The sequence below is a fragment of the Manis pentadactyla genome, chromosome 15 (genome assembly GCF_030020395.1).
Source record: "Manis pentadactyla isolate mManPen7 chromosome 15, mManPen7.hap1, whole genome shotgun sequence".
In the NCBI taxonomy this organism is placed as follows: Eukaryota; Metazoa; Chordata; class Mammalia; order Pholidota; family Manidae; genus Manis; species Manis pentadactyla.
The window spans coordinates 61,726,592-61,745,225 of record NC_080033.1 but is presented as its reverse complement, the minus strand read 5'-3'; the positions used below and the strand labels follow the sequence as shown (position 1 = coordinate 61,745,225).

The window sequence follows — 18,634 nt, the reverse complement described above, 5'->3', positions numbered from 1 at the left end:
AGGGCTGCAGACAGGTACTCAGTATTTGGACTGGGGAAAGACCCTAATTTTGCCAAATTATTTCCCAGTTTTTGTTTGAATTAAGTGAAGTCCCTTTAGCTCCACTTAGGTCTCATCATCTAAGGTTAATAAAGCAATTGTCTGCCTACTGCTTGCTTACTTTCCCTTCATGCTTCTTAAAGTTTTTTTTTTCAGGCAGAAGAATTTTTTATTTTGGTCTCCATATCAAATAGTCTGCTTGTAACAATTTTTACCAAACGTTTTGGGATGGGAGACAGAAGAACTGTATCCTAGTGGCGTTGAGGGTCCTCTGGACCTTGAATGGGCATTTGGCTTTGCCTCTTCCTTGTCACGGGGTGGAGGAACTCTCTTGGAGCCCCCAAGTTTTCATCTGGAAAATGTGCATAACAGTACCAACTTCATGATGCTACTAAATTTTGTTGCTTTCTGACCAGATAAATTCTAAATACCTTTTGGGGAAACAGGTAATTACAGAAACCTAAGGAAAACAAGTTGTTCGTAAGTACACTTCTTGGGGCCAAGAGCAGGCTGGCCCAAGATGCGACATTGTGACGTGCAGGTTATTTCAGGGTTGAGAACAACCAAGTCCCAAAAGACTCAGAAAGAAACTTCGACCTCCCACCTCCCTGTTTCATAAAGAGAAGTTGGAGGAACTGCTCCAGAAAAGAGCCAAGGAGGGATGTGGCTCAGTTTGTTTAAATTCCTCCCTGTACCCCGTTGTTTCTGTGTGGCCCAGCAAACGTTTGTTTAACAAGCATTCACTCTTTCACACCCCCTTTGAATTGCTCCCCTTTTCCTTTGAGGTCTTAGACCCCTACCCCTTGGTTCAGGATGACCTATATACCTCATTCTCCCTGATTGTCTTTGGAAGCCCTGTCTCTGGCTTCCCTGTATATACATAATGAAACTTTTTTTTCTCTTGTTATTCTGTCTCATATCAATTTGATTGTTAAACCAGGTAGAAGAACCCCCAGGGCTAGAGGCAATTTCTTCCTCCCAGCAAGCTGCCTATAAGTTATCACTGTGGACATTCTGGTACACATAATTCTGCTCTTTTGCATCGTTTTTCATTTTTTTGCTATCATAAATAACGCTTCTATGAACCTTGTGTCTAAATCCTTATTGCTAGTTTATTTCCTTAAGATAGATCCTAGGAAGGAATTCCTAATTCAAAAAGCTTATGGCCATTCTTAAGGGTTTTAGCTCACCTTGCCAAACCACAGCCTGGAAAATATGCACTAATTTATACCCCCAGCATCATCGGGTTCTTTCAGATCTCACCACGGATTCCAAGAGGTCAACATTCTCTATCTTTTTGAGATACCTCTCTTACAGGGAGGGGGGTGGAATCTGCTTTATTTATTGAAACATATTCCGTATTATTCCGGACCTACTGTCAAGCTTGCGTCTCTTGACAGGGAGAGGACGGGCGGAGGGGGACAGCCAGCTGCGGGCCTGGCTCATGAGGACCCCCAGGTGTCTCGGCTACCGCGCTGAGAGGCCGCGTGGATCCGCCTGACGTCAAAGTGCCTGGGACGTGGTTCGGGGCTGCGACTGGGGGCTTGGGAAGCTGTTTGGATTCATAGTCACCCCGCTTCAAGGATGAGGAGGGGCGAGATGAAGATTCGATTTCCTTCACAAGAGCCTTTTGTACTCCCAAAGCTTCCTTCTCTGGGGACTGGAGAGGGTCACATATTTGGTCAATCAGTGAGATGAGAGGTGACTTTGCGGGCGCCCTGCGCAGCCCTCGGGGCCCTGCGCGCCCGCCCGGGGCCGCGGCCCCTCCCGCGGGCTGGGGGGCGGCGCGGGAGCCGGGGGCTAGCCCGCCCCCTCCTGCCCCGTCCCCCGCCCGCCGGCTACGTCTGAAAGCGCCCCATTGTGCGCGCTCGGCTCGGACCGGGGCGCGGGAAGGGCGCGCCGGGGCTCAGGGGCAGGAGCGCCGCTGCCCGGTCCCGCCGTCGCCGTGGGGCCGCCTCCTCCGCCCTGTCCTCGCGACGCCGCTTTCCCAGGGGACCCGCGCCCTGTGGCCCGGTGTCTCCGCTCTCGGAGTCCTCGGCCCCAGTCCCTGCGTCTTAGCGCCCCCTCCCCGGCGCCAGTGGAGCCGCCGGACGGCCTCGGGACCCCACGGGACAAACCAGCCCTGCGGACTCCCCCAGGCAGGAGGCGGGGCCGGCGGGACGCTGAGGCTTGGGAGAGACGACGGCCGGGAGCCCCTGCTGAGCCCCGGGAGGGAGGCGCAGGCTTTGGGTACGTTGGTTCGCCCTCCTCCCGTGCGGGACGCCCCACCCTGGGCGGGCTTGGGCGGGGGGAGCGCGGATCTTGCGCCCGGGGGTCGGGCCTGTGGGAGGAGCTCAGGGTGGTCAGTGTCTCCGAAGGCATCGCCGGCCCAGGTGCAGGTTCCTAAGTGTCTTCCTGGGGCGTCAGCTGCTCCCGAGATCACTGCTGGGGATTCCCTTTTCTCCTGAAACTTGAGTTTCAAAGGTACGGCTTTATTCTGGAAAGCTCTCCAGGGCCTTTTGCATGAGCTCTTGAGGAAAAGCAGCTTGGGTCTGTCATCCCCTGCTTCTGGCTGCTGGATCTTGGGCAACGATAGAGACCTCTCTTGGCCTCAGCATAGGTGCCCAGCAAACGTTAACTCTGCTCTTACCATTTGTACCAGAAGCATGAGGATGGGAAAAGTGAGGCCTAAAGAGCAGAAAGGACTTAGCTGTCCTGAGTGAGCACCAGAGCGGGAGGACCTGTATGCTGCTCCCTGAGCTCTGGCCATACTCAGGGTTTTACGGTTCCGTTTACTCCTCTCCAGCTCATGTGGTAGGCGCTGTGTGACCTTTACAAAGGAGTCACCTGAAGCGAGAGAGGTTAGCAGTCACTTGCTCAAAGTCACACACCTCACTGGTGGTAGAGGCAGGATTTGAACTAGGTCTGGCTTCAGAAGCCGTTAGGCACAGTTTTCCGCTTTGCAGGTACATGTTTCTGCCCCTTCCTGGTCTCCTCACTTTCTGAGCCAGATTAAGCTATTGTCCTTGAGTTTTCTTATAGATTCATAGAATATAGAATAAAGAAAAAGCTTTCTTATAGATTCATAGAATATAGCTGTAACTCAGAATTTGGCAGATTCCTGAACAAATACTGATGTGTACTGTGTGCCAGACATTGTACAAAGTGCTTTATAAATATTAACGCATTTCATATCCAAATCAAGCCCATGACTTGGGTTGTATTATTTTCTCCATTTTATAGATGAAAAAAAAACCAGGTACAGAGAGGCAACTTGAAACAGAGCCCTTCTAATCTAGTAAGGGGAGATAGGTACAGAAATGCATGAATAAGAGTATTCTTAGTGGCAATAATAGCATTAACAATCATTTCTCAATATCACTTAATACTCAGTCATATGAAAATTTCTGATTACCGCAGAGATATCTTCTTACAGTTGGTTTGTTCAAATCAGACTCCAAAGTCCATGGGTTGCATTGGCTGTTAGGTGTTTTTGAGTTTTCTTCTAAAACAGTCGCCCTTTTTCTTGTTATGTCATTGACTTGTAGGAATGATCTACTTTTTTAAAATAATGATTTAATCAAAATAAAAAGTTGGAAGAATAAACGAGAAAACATTCAGATTTCCCTGTAATTAGAGGTCTCAGTCAGCACCTGGGGGCACACGGGACTGTGCTAAATGTGTACTCCCTACCCCCATGCCCCGCATGTGCTACTGCCGAGAAGAGGTGGGAGGCCCCAGACTTTGGAGCCCTCCCGCTAAGTGATCGGTTCTAAGATCTAAGCCTCAAGTTGGGTACTGTGCAAGTGCACTTTCAGCATCCCCGAAGTTCAAAGCCAGGGAAAGGGGCTCCTAGGTTATCTGCTCATCTCTCTGAAATGCCCCCGGGGTGGTTCTGAGCCAGGGAGACCTGAGGCTCCTTTCCCAGACTAATTTGATTTCATTTCCCAATAGATTTATTGAGGCAAATCTGTTTCGGTTCTCAGCACCTGGGCTGCATGGCTCCAGGCTTCCTGCCTCTGGCTTATGCCAGGCAGCTGCTTATCAGGGCTGCCAGAGAGATAGCACAGGTGGCCACGGCTTGGGGCAAAGCCTGTTTCTGTCACACCCTGGCTCAGCCCACAGCCCTGAAGCAGAGGGTGGGCTTGGGGGCCTTGACACCTTTGACTACCTTGAAGGTAAGTCTGCATCCGTGCTCCTGTCCTTCTTTGGCCAGCTGAGGACTCAGGTCAGTTGGGAGATGGATTTGCAAGCACCGCTCTCCTGGCAATGAAAGCTGGAGCAGGCAAACACTATCCATTCTTCCTTTAACCTGTTCCGTGGTTTTATGATTACCAAAGTAATACAAGTCATTGTAGACTATCTGGAAAATGCAACAGTGCACTAACAGCAAGAAGTGACCTGTAATCTGGCTGTGGAAGGATAACCACTAATATTCAGTGTGCATCCTCCCAGATTTCTTTCTAAACATATTTGTATATTTTTTAAATAACAGTTTTGTTGAGATATAATTCACATATCTTAAGTTCACCCTTTTAAAATGTACAGTTCACTGGTTTACAATATATTCATGTCATGTCTTAATCATGTCAAGGTTCATCCATGTGGTACCATGTATCAGTGCTTAATTCCTTTTTATTGCCAGATAATATTTAATCACATGGATATACCACATGTTGTTTATCCATTCTTCAGTTGATGGACATTTGGGTTGTTTCCACGTTTTCGCTATTGTGAATAATGCTGCTAAGAAAGTTCATGAGTGAGGTTTTATGTGGACATATGTTTTCAGTTTTCTTGGTTATATATTTTGCAGTGGACTTGCTACATCATGTGATAATTCTATGTTAACATTTTGAGGAACTACCCATTTCCCACAACAACTGCACCATTTTACATTCCTTCCAGCAGTGTACACGGTTCCAATTTCACCACATTCTCACTCACACTTGTTATTATGTCTTTTTCATTATAGCCATCCCGGTGGATGGGGCATTGTGGTTTTGACTTGCTTCTCCCTAATGACTAAAAATGTTTAGCATCTTTTCATGTGCTTATAGGCCATTTGTTTATCTTCTTGGAGAAATATCTACTCAAACCTTTTGCCTATTTTAAAATCAGATTGCTTGTCTTTGATTGTTGGGTTGTAAGAGCTCTTCATATATTCCGTGTGCAAGTCCCTTGCTATATATATATGGTTTGAAAGTATTTTCTCCCATCTCTGGGGGTCCTTTCACTTTCTTGATGGTGTCCTTTGATACTCATGTATTTTTAACACAATTGTATGTTTTGTTACTTGTGGTTTTTCCTCCTGACTGTGTAGCCCCAAAGTTAGATGGTTAGGGTTCAAATTCTGACTCAGCTGCTGTGTGGGTCCTTTAGGCAAGGAAAACTGAATCTAAGCCTCAGTTTTCCCCATCTGTAGAATAGGGATGAGCATCAGGTCCACATCATAGGGTTGTTGTGAGGATTAAATCAGAAGATGGACAGAGAAGGACTGGCACATAGGAAGCCCTCAATAGATAGTATTTACTGGTGTTCTGTGTTTCTCACCTACTATTAACATTCACCCTCCGCCTCCTCTCTCTCCTTTCCTCCCTCCCTGCTGTTTCCTTTTCTCTCATTTTCTTTTCTCTTCACCCCTTCTTTACTCCTCTCTCTTTTCCTCCTTTTCAGCCATCTCTCTAGCAGATGTCCTGGGGCTCCATTACAGCTGGCTTGCCCCAAGAGGTGGCCCTTAATGCTTACAGTCCATTGATACCTCATCCAGAACCCACTCTCTCTAGCCTTTGGGAGTCCTGAACGGGGATGGCCTTCAGCTGACGCCAAACAAAGAAATCTGAGCCAGGGATTTGTACCTAGTGTTACATTTCACTCCCTTAGAGGTTTGTGCCAGGGCTGGGAGAGGCTGGTGACAGAAGAGCTGCAGGGTGGGAGGCAGGCTGAGCGGGGCTGCCAGGGAGGGCCTCCCGGAGAACTGGATTCCTGGGCTCAAGCTCCCCTGTGGCAAGCCATCCCCTGCCCTTTAGCTCAGCTTTCCCACCTGCAAACCAGGGAGAACCTATGTCTCAGGCCAAGAAACAGTTGGAGATGTTTAGAAGAGATCGGAATTGTAAGATGCTCAGCAGAAACAAATGTGGGACAAGTGAAGAATTACTCCCTTTGGATCTGGCTTGCAGAGTATCTGATTTCAATTCAGCAAGTATTTATCAGTATCGCCCTCTCATTCAGTCTTCAGCACATTCCCTGACATGACCCTTACTGTCTTACTCAGTAAAGATTCTTCACTTTTTATTGAAGTATACATAAGGAAAAGAGCGCAGGTCGTACAAATAGAGCTTGATGACTTCTCACCAGTCAAGCACACTCATGGAATAAGCCCCTCATCATGAAACAGTATGACCAGCCCCCAGAAGCTCTGGCCACACTCCCTGACAGTTCTGCCCCACCTACCCTCCCCCCAACCAAGGGGACCCACTGTCTAATCAGAATGCTTGGTTGTAAGTGACAGAACTCAGCTCATGCTGGATTAACTAAAAATGTATTCTCCCCAACTGAGAAGTCCATTGGCTGAATTTTGCCAGACTGGCAAGATTTCAGATGCTGCCTGCTTGCACTGTCTGCTCTGCTCAGTTCTCTTCTATGTTGGCTTTATACCCAAGCAATTTCCCTTTCCCCCACAGATCTACAAAAACCCTGGGATTGGACTTGGGGCAGATGTTCATTCCAAAGCCCATCACTGGTAGGGGGATAGTGTGTAGAATATATAGGTGAACCTGATTTGGGACACGAGACCCCCTAAAACCCAGGGGTGGTGGGTCAGCCCCATTCAAACCACATGCACCTCTAGATGCAGTTGTTGGAAGGGGGAACAGGTACTGGGTGAACGCAATCAACCTACACAGGGCCAAGCCCCACACTGGATGCCTGAGAACTGATGCTCACTTGTGAAAAACCACAGTCTCAACCCTTAAATTCCTCACAAGCAAAAAGGGGAGGTGTGTCACACAGACTAGCATAGTGGTGCCTTGTGAGAGGGACGCTGAGATGACTGCAGGGGAGTGTGGTCAGGGCTGGTTACTCACAGTGCAGGCGTAGGGAAGCATGGAGCTTGTTTGAGCAACAGTGATGATTCCGGACTGTCTGAAATACAGGATGCTGGATGAGAATTATGGGAAGTGAGGTTGGGAAGCTGAAGGTTGCTGAGTAGGAGAAAGGCGTGATCAAATGAGTGCTATAGGCAGCTCTGGTGGCCCTGTGCAATATGGAGGGAGACCAGGTGGAGGATTTTTCCAGAATCCAGGAGAGAAATATGCATGCTAAAACTTGACCCTCCTGTGGGCTGGATGTCTCAGAGCACCATCTGGTCCCTTGACTATCTCATAGATGGTGTCTTTAATGTTCCCTATTAGATTGTCAACTCCACCAAAATAGGGGCACTGGGTATTGGACCTCCTGGATTGGTCCTATGACTTTCTGATCTTTTCTATATCTTCCATATTTTATCCATCATTGGTCTTTTTTGTTCTACTTTCTCCATTTCCTCGGTTTTATCTTTTAGCCCTTCTATTACAGTGTTAATCTCTAAGGCAATTTAACTCCAAGGAAAACAAAGGGTTATACAATCAAGGAAAATGTACTTTTAATGCATTCATGTGCTTTGGCTGTGAGCAAATTTTTTATTGAAGTATTGTTGATATACTCTAATATTCGTTTCAAGTATATAACACAGTGATTCAACAGTTACACACATTATAAATCCTCACCCACACTAATACAGTTACTATCTGCCAATATAGGAAAATGTCGCAGAACCATTGGCTATATTCTCCATTGTGAGCTGTTTTATAAAGTCATATAATGTAAATTTAAATATTGACTTAACCAAAACTTGTTTTAGGGGGAGAAGACAATTATGTATTACCTTTCTTTGTGTGTGTGTGTATAGGGAAGATAAATCCTTATCTTTCATTGTAATAAGTCACTAGAAAATGCCACAAATTTTAACAGTCACAACTTTTTTTCTCTTTTTAAGAAACAGGAAAATAATTGGCAGAAGAATCAGCTAATGAAGTTGAAAGCAGTTACCTCTGATTAAGTAGAATTCTAGAACTAGAGAATGACTCATGATAACTATTTGACTTTTCAAACTATGTATATTTAAAATGATTTTAATTTAGTTATTTTTCAGTACATAATATATTGATATGGATAATAATTTAAACGATACAAAAAAGGATTTATTGTGAAATGTACTGTGACATGTCTTTTCCCCAGCTCTTTAATTCCCCTCCCAGGGGAAACTCACATGGTCACTTTTCTGTAGAAACTTCCAGCGATACCTTACTCCCTTTTCCCAAGCCTTTCCCAAGTGTTTGTGGCAGCAGTCCTCGCCACAACCCTAAGAGGTTAAATGTGATCCTCCTCATTTCACGGAGGAGGAAACTGAGCCTGGGAGAAGTCCCCTTATTTGCCCCAGGTCCCCTAGCTCTGAAACGACCTGGAGGGCTCAAAGCAGGAGAAGCACCCAGCAGCAGAGACTGCTAGTTCCCACCCTTTTGGAAAAATGTATCCAGCCTCTGGTCTGTGCCCAGCTCCAGCCAGGAGCAGAGCAGCTCCCCTCCCACCCGTGGAGAACTTAACTCAGCCCAGTGCATGGGGCTGTTCCCTCTGTGGGACTCTGACCGGCCCCCTCCTGCTTTCTCAGGCCCTGAAAAACCTCCACACCTCTCCCATGGGTTTGTGATCGAGGTGGCAGCTCTCCCAGCAGCCCTGGACCACAGTGAGTATCATCAGCAAGGGGCAAGCAGCGGCCGAGAGACTGGCTGCTCTTGTCTTCGCCCTTCTCTGGCTCCATCCTACCTCTCCCTTAACTGGGTTCTTCTGCAAACTCACACAGCTTCAGAAGGATACCCTCCCTGGGGTCCATGCATCCTGAAACACTTCACTCCCATGGGTGCTGGCATAGTTGGTGTTCTTTGTTTTATTTATTTTTAATAACAAGTTCTAGTTTCTTGTTTTAAAAAAAGTCAATCCAGAAGGACACAATGTAGAAAGTGCAAATTATCAGTTATGGGAGTTACCATATGCCTCCCCCAGTCCCCACTCTAATACTCCAGTACCAGTATTAATCCCTTTTACAGATGGGGAAGCTGAGTCACAGAGATAGATGGTTCCAGGATCACAGGCTACCAGCCAAGATTCAACTGGAGGGAGTGAAATCACCCATCCAGCTGTTTAGCTAAACAAAAATTATCTCCCTAAAAGAAATTCTTATGCAAAAGATGGGAATTCTGTTTTTAAAATATTTTCCTCCTCAGGAAGAAATAAAGAAAGGGGGTGAGGGAGAAGAGGAAGGAAGGAAGGAAGGAAGAAACGTACAATCCCCACAGTATCCTGCCCCTGGCCTTTTGCTCTGCATAGACAGATCATGGCTTTTTTTTTTTTTTGTAGATAATTATTTTTTATTGAAGGGTAGTTGACACACAGTATTACATTAGTTTCAGGTGTACAACATGGCTTATTTTTTAACGTCACATTCCCGGATTAGTGTCCAGTGGAGACGGTGGTGTGGTCTTGGGGGGTCAGCTGGTCAGGAGCTGGCTGTGGGGTGGGCGCCGGCTGCAGCCCGAACTGCTGCCCTCTCCTCCCGTAGGATCCCCGCCGGCGGCATGTGGCTACCTCGCGTTTCCAGCACTGCGGTGACCGCGCTCCTTCTGGCCCAGACCGTGCTCCTGTTCTTCCTGTTCTCCCAGCCCAAGTCGCCATCCCCATCGGCCGGGGAGGAGCGGGTGCACGTGCTGGTGCTGTCCTCGTGGCGCTCGGGCTCGTCCTTCGTAGGCCAGCTCTTCAACCAGCATCCCAAAGTCTTCTACCTGATGGAGCCTGCGTGGCACGTGTGGGCCACCCTGTCACAAGGCAGCGCGTCGGCGCTGCACATGGCTGTGCGTGACCTGGTGCGTTCCATCTTCCTGTGCGACATGGATGTGTTCGACGCCTACATACCCTGGCGTCGCAACCTGTCAGACCTCTTCCAGTGGATGGTGAGCCGCGCGCTGTGCTCGCCACCGGCTTGCAGTGCCTTACCGCGCGGTGCCATCAGCAGCGAGGCCGTGTGCAAGCCGCTGTGCGCCCGGCAGCCCTTCGGCCTGGTGCAGGAGGCCTGCCGCTCCTACAGCCACGTGGTGCTCAAGGAGGTGCGTTTCTTCAACCTGCAGGTGCTCTACCCACTGCTTAGCGACCCTGCACTCAACCTGCGCATCGTACACCTGGTGCGCGACCCAAGGGCGGTGCTGCGTTCTCGGGAGCGAACGGCCAAAGCGCTGGCACGTGACAATGGCATCGTGCTGGGCACCAACGGCACGCGGGTGGAGGCTGACCCAGGCCTGCACGTGGTGCGTGAGGTGTGCCGCAGCCACGTGCGCATTGCCGAGGCTGCCACGCGCAAGCCACCACCCTTCCTGCGTGGCCGCTACTTGCTGGTGCGCTTTGAGGACCTGGCGCGCTCGCCGCTGTCGGAGATCCGTGCGCTCTACGCCTTCGCAGGCCTGAGCATCACACCGCAGCTCGAGGCCTGGATCCACAACATCACCCACGGGGCTGGAACGGGAGCGCGCCGCGAGGCCTTCAAGACCTCGTCCAGGGACGCTGTCAATGTCTCCCAGGCCTGGCGCCACTCACTGCCCTTCTCCAAGATCCGCCGCGTGCAGGAGCTGTGCGCCGGTGCACTGCAGCTGCTGGGCTACCGGGCGGTGTTTTCCGAGGCCGAGCAGCGTGACCTCGCCCTGGACCTGGTGCTGCCGCGCAGCCCGAGCAGCTTCAGCTGGGTGTCATCCACCGCCAATCACTCCGGGCCTTAGTAGGGGTCCCCAGTTGTGGTGGCACTTGTGTGTAGTGTGGAGGGAGAGGGGATGTGGGCACAGGCTGTTGCTGAAAGAGTCAGGAGTTTGGGAGTCCTGGCCTGTAGTAGGGAAGGACTGAGTCCCCAATCTCCATGTTTCTTTCTTCCCACATCTACATTTTCCTTCAGGTCATGGTAACCAAAACGAGGTCCCCACTTCCTCTGGGCCCGAGGAATAAGTTCAGTCCACTTGGCTCCTTTTCAAATGTTTTCTTTCCCTTAAGTCTCTCCTCCCTTCGGATGCACCAAGCAGCTGAGAAGGGGGTCCCAGCCCTTCCTGGGAGTCGAGGGGCACTGGGGCAAGATGGCCCCTGAAGAATCGTGTACCTCTCCCCCCATACACACCCCAGACGCTGTTCCCCGTGCCCCTGGCACCACAGTCCTTCAAAGCTGGTGGCATTTATGTTCACCTGTATCCAGCAGGAAATCAGACGAGATGTCTCTTAGCTTGTGATCTCCCTTAGCCCACCTACCAGCAGCCCACACACCCCCATCACCTGCAGGTACGGTGAACCTTTGATTTGTCCTGACAGGAAAAATCCTACCTACAGAAATAAATGTAATAACTAACCTGCATGATAAAGTTTCAACTTTATAGCCTATAAAGTCTGACAAGCAAAAATGCAAAAGTTAAGGGACTTATCCAAGGTCATATGATGAGAGGGAGGATATGGGGAGGAGGGGCTTTTGCTCTGGGGCTGCAGTGGGGAGGAGAGGTGAATCCTCTTATATGAACAAGATGAACAAGGTCAGATTTTCCCATCTTATTTCCTTAGGAAAGAGCAACCTGGCACGCCTGGGGCCCCTAGGTCGTGAGCTCTAGGCCCAGAGTGCAGAGTCTGGGGAGCCTTCTGGGTTTGCCTGGAGGGAGGCAGTGAGGAGGAAAGGTGGAAGGGGAAAAGGCTGGGGAAGCCAGGGCAGCCACCCAGGCAGGGTATGTGGCAGAGCAAGAGGTTGGCACCAGCATCAGTACCTGGAGGGTGATGGGATGAATGTAACTAGATGAAGCTTGGAAGGAAAAGGACTCTGGGGTGGTTGTCTTCTCTGGACCTTCAGGGCCAGGCCGTGGAGGAGAGTAGAGTAGGGCCACACCTGACTCTGCAGCAGAGTCTTCTTAAAGGGTTGCTGGGTGTGTAGGGAGCTTCGTCTTGAGCTCAGGAAATGAGGGCCAGCAAGTGCTCAGTAAATATTTAAAAGAAAAATGCTCACAGAACCTCTAGGAAGGGCAGGGAAGCAGACTGAATGCACACAAATAGAGGACCCCAGATTGCCCTGGGGCAGAGTTGGTCTGGAGACTGACAGTTGCCCCCAGAACTTCTGTGCCAGAGGAAATGATGGAGCTGCTCTCACTGTTGCCATCAGTTGCCAGATGGGATTCTGGGGGTTGCAAACTTACGATTCTCAGCGCAGGTGTGGCCTTCGGTTGGTGGAACCTGGATTATGGACCCGTGTCCTTGCTGCCAAAGCAGGCAGGGCAAGGGGGATCTGGCCTTTTCTGCCTTTCTTGCAAGGAGCAGAGGTATATTGACCTTGAAGCTGAAGTTTTGGGATACTTCATTCGAGGATCCATCAAGCTGTAGAAGCTTCAGGCCCCATAGAACTTCCGTTTGCCCATGCTCACAATGCCAGGAAGAAGGTATTTAAATCCCAAATTTATTAATGGGGACCCTGATGCTTAGAAAGGCTTGGGTCACATAGCTCAATATATGGCCTAGGACTCAAGTTACATCTTTTACTTCAGTGCTTATAATTCCAACAGATAAACTGAAGTGGAGATGCAGCATAGAACCCCAAATGCTTAGAAACCGGATTATTTCCTCCTGGCAATGACATGGGCCTCTGGGGGTTCTGCCATTTGGCTGCAAACATCTCAAGGACCAGAACATCAAAGGCTATGGTTGGGTATGAAATTGGTATGGAACACTGGGGCCCCTGCCGCCAGCCCCCTTCCTCTCTTTATGTCCCTCCCTGTTCCTCCACCCTGTGATCATCCCTGGGGATAAAGGCAGCCCACTGGTCCGGCCTGGAGGGAGTGCCCTGTGGAGTGGTGGGGTCAGCCTCGGAACAGCCCTGGGCCATGTGGTATGTTCAAGCAAGAAGGATGAGCAAGAGGCGCACCTTGGCAGAGGCTAAGAATGGGAGGGAGTTCGGAGGCTAGTCTCAGTGTCATCTGATAGTGTCATCTCAGCTTGCGTCACAGATTGTATTGATGGCACAATGAATGGCCTTTGCTATGTGATTCATCCATTCTGGCCTGACTCCCGAGGCCCCAGAATGGGGGAGACTGGCTGCAAGACTGCTCCCTGAATAGGGGGCACTCTGGGCAAGCTTCTGGATGAGTTCCCTGACACATCAACTTCCAGGCAAGTCTCAGGGTGAACCCAGATCAGGTTTCAAGAAAAGACAGGCAATACCCAGTTCCAGGGCCTGGGGACATAGTGGGGGACAAAGTAGTCACAGCCCTTCCTCTTTGGGGGAGTGCAGACTCTAAATAAATAGTCCCAAGATAAACACGCAGCCATAAATGTTGATTATGCTCTAAGAAGAAACAATAAGAAGAGGGAGACTGCCCTAGCTTGAGTCAGGAAGACGTCTTTCAAGAGGAAACACATAGTTTGAATAAATGAAGGATGACTAGGAGTTAATCAAGCACAGGATGAAGAAATGGAGGCCAAGGGAGACTCAGGGATTGGTCTCCTTGGAATCAAGGCTCCCTGACAAGAGACTCACTCCTGGGAATTCAGGCTCATGGATTAGGAGAAGCCCACACTGAGTTTGTTGTTCTCTAGTAAAGATTCCTAGAAATAGAACTGCTGGATCAGGGAGCATTCGTGTTTTAACTATGAAACTGTCAAATTACTCTAAAAATGGAGTAGCAACCTACATGTACTCTCTGGAACAGTGTCAAGAATGCCCCATGACCCTCTCTTACCAACCACCCACACCCTACCCCCATCACCTGTACAAGGTTACCAACCATTTTCATTTTTACCTACCCATGGGGCTATTATTAAATGCTAAAAAGAAACAAGCTACCAAGCCATGAGAAGACATGGAGGAAACTTAAGGAAGCCAATCTGAAGATGCTCCACACTGTATGTTTCCAACTATATGGCTTTCTGGAAAAGGAAAATTACAAAGGCAGTAAAAAGGTTGGTGGTTGCCAGGGAGTTGGGTTTGGGGGAGGGATGTATAGGTGGAGCACAGAGAATTTTTAGGGTAGTGAAAATACCCTGCTTGATATTACAATGATGGGTGTATGTCGTTCTACATTTGTCCAAACCCATTGAAGGTTCAACACCAGAAGTGAACCCTAAGGTAAGCTATGGACTTGGCGTGAGTATGATGTATTGCTGTCGGTTCATCCTTGGTAATAAATGTACCACTCTGATGAGTGATGATAATGGGGGTGGGGAGGCTGCACATGAGCGAGGGCAAGAAATGTATGGGAAATTTCTGGACCTCCCTCTCAATTTCAGTGTAATCCTAAAACTTCTCTCAAAAAAATTAAGTCTTTGAAAAAAAATTAGAGCAAAAGCCTTGGTAGCCTCAGGAGGGCTTGGCAGGGCTGCTAAACTGGGAGGGGTTGGCCAACCACACACAGACAGAGGCAACTGCCACAGGCTGGACTTGGAATTTTCCTGGGTGGCGAGTCCTTCAGCCAATTGAGTATTTTCTCCTTTGGTAAGACTGGTTGGCCATGCGATTCTACTGCTGTTCTGATCCTAGTCTTCAAGTCCTCTACACATTCATTCATTCAAGCACCAACAAGTGCTATGGGCAAAAGTAGGAAAGGATCCTGAGAATTAGGGATGTATATGTGTAAGGGTGTGAGTTGCAGTTTTTAATGGGGTGATCAGGGTAGGTCTCGATGAGAAAAGTGACATTTAAACAAAGTCACAAAGGAGGTGAGGCAGTTCATTAAGGGGTAACTGGGTAGCGGGTCCTAGAGGAGGAAATAGCTAATACAAAACTCCAAAGGAAGGAATGTATCTGGCATATTGGAAGAACAGCAAGGGGCAGTGGGTCTGCTGTAGTGGGCCAAAGGAAGGCTGCTAGGAGATGAGAGGGTAAGGGGTCAGGTCATGGAGGACCTTGTGGGCCTTGATGAGGACTTTGGCTTTTACTTGGAGTGAGATGGAGGGTGTCCAAGGCCGCTCTTGCTCTATGGCCCACCCTCCTTAGTCAAATGCCTTTAATAAGGTATTAAAATAATAATGGAACAAGTGCCCAGTTAAATATCTCATTATCATTTTTTTTGTTATTAAAACTTGGTGTTTCATTATCATTTTAATGCCTATGTTAATACACTGAATTTGTTTTGCAAGTTTTTTTTTAATTGAAGTATCATTGATACACAATCTTATGTTGGTTTCAAATATACAACACAATGGTTCCACAGTTACCCATATTATTAAATCCTCAACCCTTCTAATGCAGTTACTATCTATCAATGTCGAAAGATGTTACAGAATCACTGACTATATTCTCCATGCTGTACTACTGTCCCTGTGACCAACTTATATTGTGATTGCAAATTATCATGCCCCTTGATCCTCTTCACCCTCCCCCCCACACCCACCCCAACCCCTTCCCCTTGATAACAACTAGTCCCTTCTCAGTGTTTATGAGTCTACTTCACTTTGCAAGTTTTTGAACTGCATTTAAATTGAATTTCACTGGCCTTCTGCAACTTAGATGTTCCCTTCAACTTTATATTCCCATGATTTGTCATGTTTCTTGCAGCTTTAGGTCATTTATTTCCACAACTGAATAGTGCCTTATTGAAAATTATACCACAACTTTATTTATCCATTCTTTTCTTGGTGGACACTTGGCTTGTTTTCAGTTACTTATTGTTACAATACTACTAGGAACAATCATGTATGTGTCTCCTGGCACAAATGCTATAGGATATTCACCTGGGAGAGAAATTGCTGAATGGTGAGCATCTTCATTCAACATTATTTCAAAATAGTTATATCAGTTTACACCTACAGAATACAGGTCGCTCTACCACCTCACCAACAAAAGGCATTCTCAGATTTTTTTGATTTCTGGCTATTGGGTGGTTGACCAATGATACCTCATTGTGATTTCATTTTGTGTTTCACTGATTAATAATGAGGTTAAACATCTTTTTTTATTTTTGTTGGCAATCTGTTATTTTCTATTTGATTAAATTCCTATTTGGGTCTTTTGTCTCTGTTGTCATTTTCTAACTGTAAGTAGTGCTTTATATATTCTTGATACTATTCCTTTGTCAGTTAAATGTATTGCAAATATCTTCTCCCAGTTTGTGCCTTGTCTTTTTGTAACAGATTGAAAAAGCTTGGCATCTCTGCCCTTAAATTTTATCTGTCTCTTTTGATGCCTTAATCTTTGGGTCAAAAAGCTCTTTCTCAGTTCTGTGGCCCTGCATGTAGGCTTGTTAATCAACAAAAGGAATTTTGTTCATGACTTAAGACAGATGCAAACATCTCCTTACCTAAAACACACTTCCCCCAAGAGGATAAGAAGTATGTACAAAAATGTCAACTGGATTTTCAAGGACTTATAGAAATATCATGTCAGTGAAATGACTGGAATCAACTAACCAAGGATAAGGAGTTTCACAACTTTATGTCTGCAGCTGACCATCACCTTCTTTCCTCAGTCCTCTCCTGCTCCTCCCTGCCTTCCTTAGCATAAAGGAAGTCTGAAATCAACCCTGAGTTAAGATGGCCTTCTAGGACATTAGTCCACCATCTTGGTCTGCTGGCTTTCTGAATAAAGTCAATTTCCTTGCCTCAACACCTTGTCTCTCAACTTACTGACATGTTTGTTGTGAGGCAAGTGGCATGAACTTGAACTTGGTAACATTTTTACTCTCTTTATGGTAACTCTTGAATAACACAAGTTCTTAATTTAAAGTAGTTAAATTTACCAATCCTTTCCTATATGATCTTTGCAATTTCTATCTAGTTTAAGAGCTCCTTCACTATCCTGAGGTCATAAAGATATTCAACATTGTCTTCTGAAAATTTTATAATTATGCATCACACTAGAAGTGAAACAAGTGAGGAAGGGCTAGATTTGTAATTAAAAAATCTAGATTTTTTTGCTTTATATTTGCTTCATAATTTTCTGTCAGTTTTGTGTTTTTTTCCTGGATTTTGTACTGCCTTTCAGTTTTTCCCATTGAGAGAAGAAATAGGTACCTTCTTTACCCTGTCATTAAAATTTTGAGCTTAACCATTTGTCTATAGCTTGAAATCTATCCCACTGTTCTTCCTGAGGACACTTCTTTCTAATCTGGTGAGATGACTGCTAGGACAGTTGCACAGAAGTCATTCTAACAGTCCTGGTTAAACTCACCACTTTAGTCTTGCATATCTTTTTCTTGGGTATCACTTTTTTAGGTTTGGTGGAGTACATTCTCAGTTTCCTTAGAAAGAGCGCATGAAACATCCATTTTGAGTCCCACAAGTCTAAATGCCTTTTTTTTTTAACCTCCCAATTTGGAATTCAGGGATAGAATTCTAAATTCGAAATAATGTTTCTTAATGTGAGACAAGGTTGATTGTTATATAACCCTAAAATAATTGGTTTCTTCCATTTCTTATATACTCTGCTAGTCTGGGAGATGTGTCAAAAGACAGCATTAAATATTTCATGATTTTTTTTAATACCTACAATTTTTTATTTTAGTTAAGTTTCTTGGTTGATGCAAAATCGTAGTTGTAGTGTCAAGAAACTGGCATTAGAAAGCTTCCAGGTGGAGGAAAAGACAGCAGAGTAGGAAGACAAGGTGCAAATGTCCTCCCAAAAACATAAAAAAGAAGAAATACAGCAAGTACAACTAAACGTGAAAATGAGGTGGAGACTGCAGAACAGACCAGCTACACCTGGGGAAGAAGAGAAGACCATACAGAAAAGGGTAAAGTGGCAGAGATGCAATTTAATGGGACCCAAGCCCTCCCTCACCCCAGCCCATGGGAGGAAGAAAGAGGAACAGAGTGGAGAGCCCAGGAAAGGAGCCCAGGAACACTGCACACCTGGCCCTGGAGATCTGCTTTGGGAGCATGAGTCCACATTACAGTGGGTTCTGGTGGTTACTGGGGCTGAATACCAGGAACAGTTGGAACACTCTGGGAGGCTGAGACTGTAGCCCCTTGTGGAGCACAGGCCTGCTCCACTCATCGTGAGACTCACAGCAGAGGTGGCAGTTAAAAGATTTGCCAGCAGTGGGATGGGTGCAAGAGGGGTGAGGGTTGGATGGAGCTCTCCCCCCAGGAAAAGGGGTAGGTGGATGATACCTCCCCATCCCTCCCTCAGGAGCCTCAAATGCTCCATCCCCCTTGCTGGCAACTCAGCCCCAAGCCATCTCCCTGTGCACACTGCCAGTGAGTCAACACACTGGGCCCAGCAGCAGTGTCAGACTTTGTTGCCTGGCAGGCAGAGGGAGACTCCAGCTTTTTTGGCTCTATTTCAGCCCGATAGGAGAGGTGCCTGCAGCAGCCAGCCCCAGAGCTCCTTCCTCCTGCAGGTGTCCAAGCCTGATGCTATGCATCCTGCCCTGCCCCAGAGCCACACAAAGGTCTGGCATATCCCATTAAGCCCTGCAGCCCTGCCATCAATCACTACAAGATAGGTAGAGGGTGGTCCCACCCACAGCAATCCCACAGAGGCTTCTGCTCCAATCACAAAGGTGGCTCAGGCAAACTGCAGACTCAG

At 47.4% G+C, this 18,634-nt stretch overlaps 1 protein-coding gene across 4 annotated transcripts in view; it reads left to right on the top strand.

Moving 5' to 3' along the window:
* The window catches only part of LOC118924470 (carbohydrate sulfotransferase 6), a 28,203-nt gene extending 16,715 nt beyond the window's left edge, over positions 1-11,488 (top strand). For 2 of the 4 annotated variants that reach the window (XM_036909300.2, XM_036909299.2), the window contains exons 2-3: positions 8,726-8,800; positions 9,674-11,488. In XM_036909300.2, the coding sequence (XP_036765195.2) occupies positions 9,690-10,877 (1,188 nt within the window). In that variant the 5' untranslated portion in view covers positions 8,726-8,800; positions 9,674-9,689 and the 3' untranslated portion in view covers positions 10,878-11,488. Of the gene's footprint in view, positions 1-1,442; positions 2,269-2,301; positions 2,503-8,725; positions 8,801-9,673 lie in introns of those variants that run through there. The other 2 variants (XM_036909297.2, XM_036909298.2) reach the window with 2 other exon arrangements.
* The last annotated feature ends 7,146 nt before the right edge of the window (positions 11,489-18,634 follow it).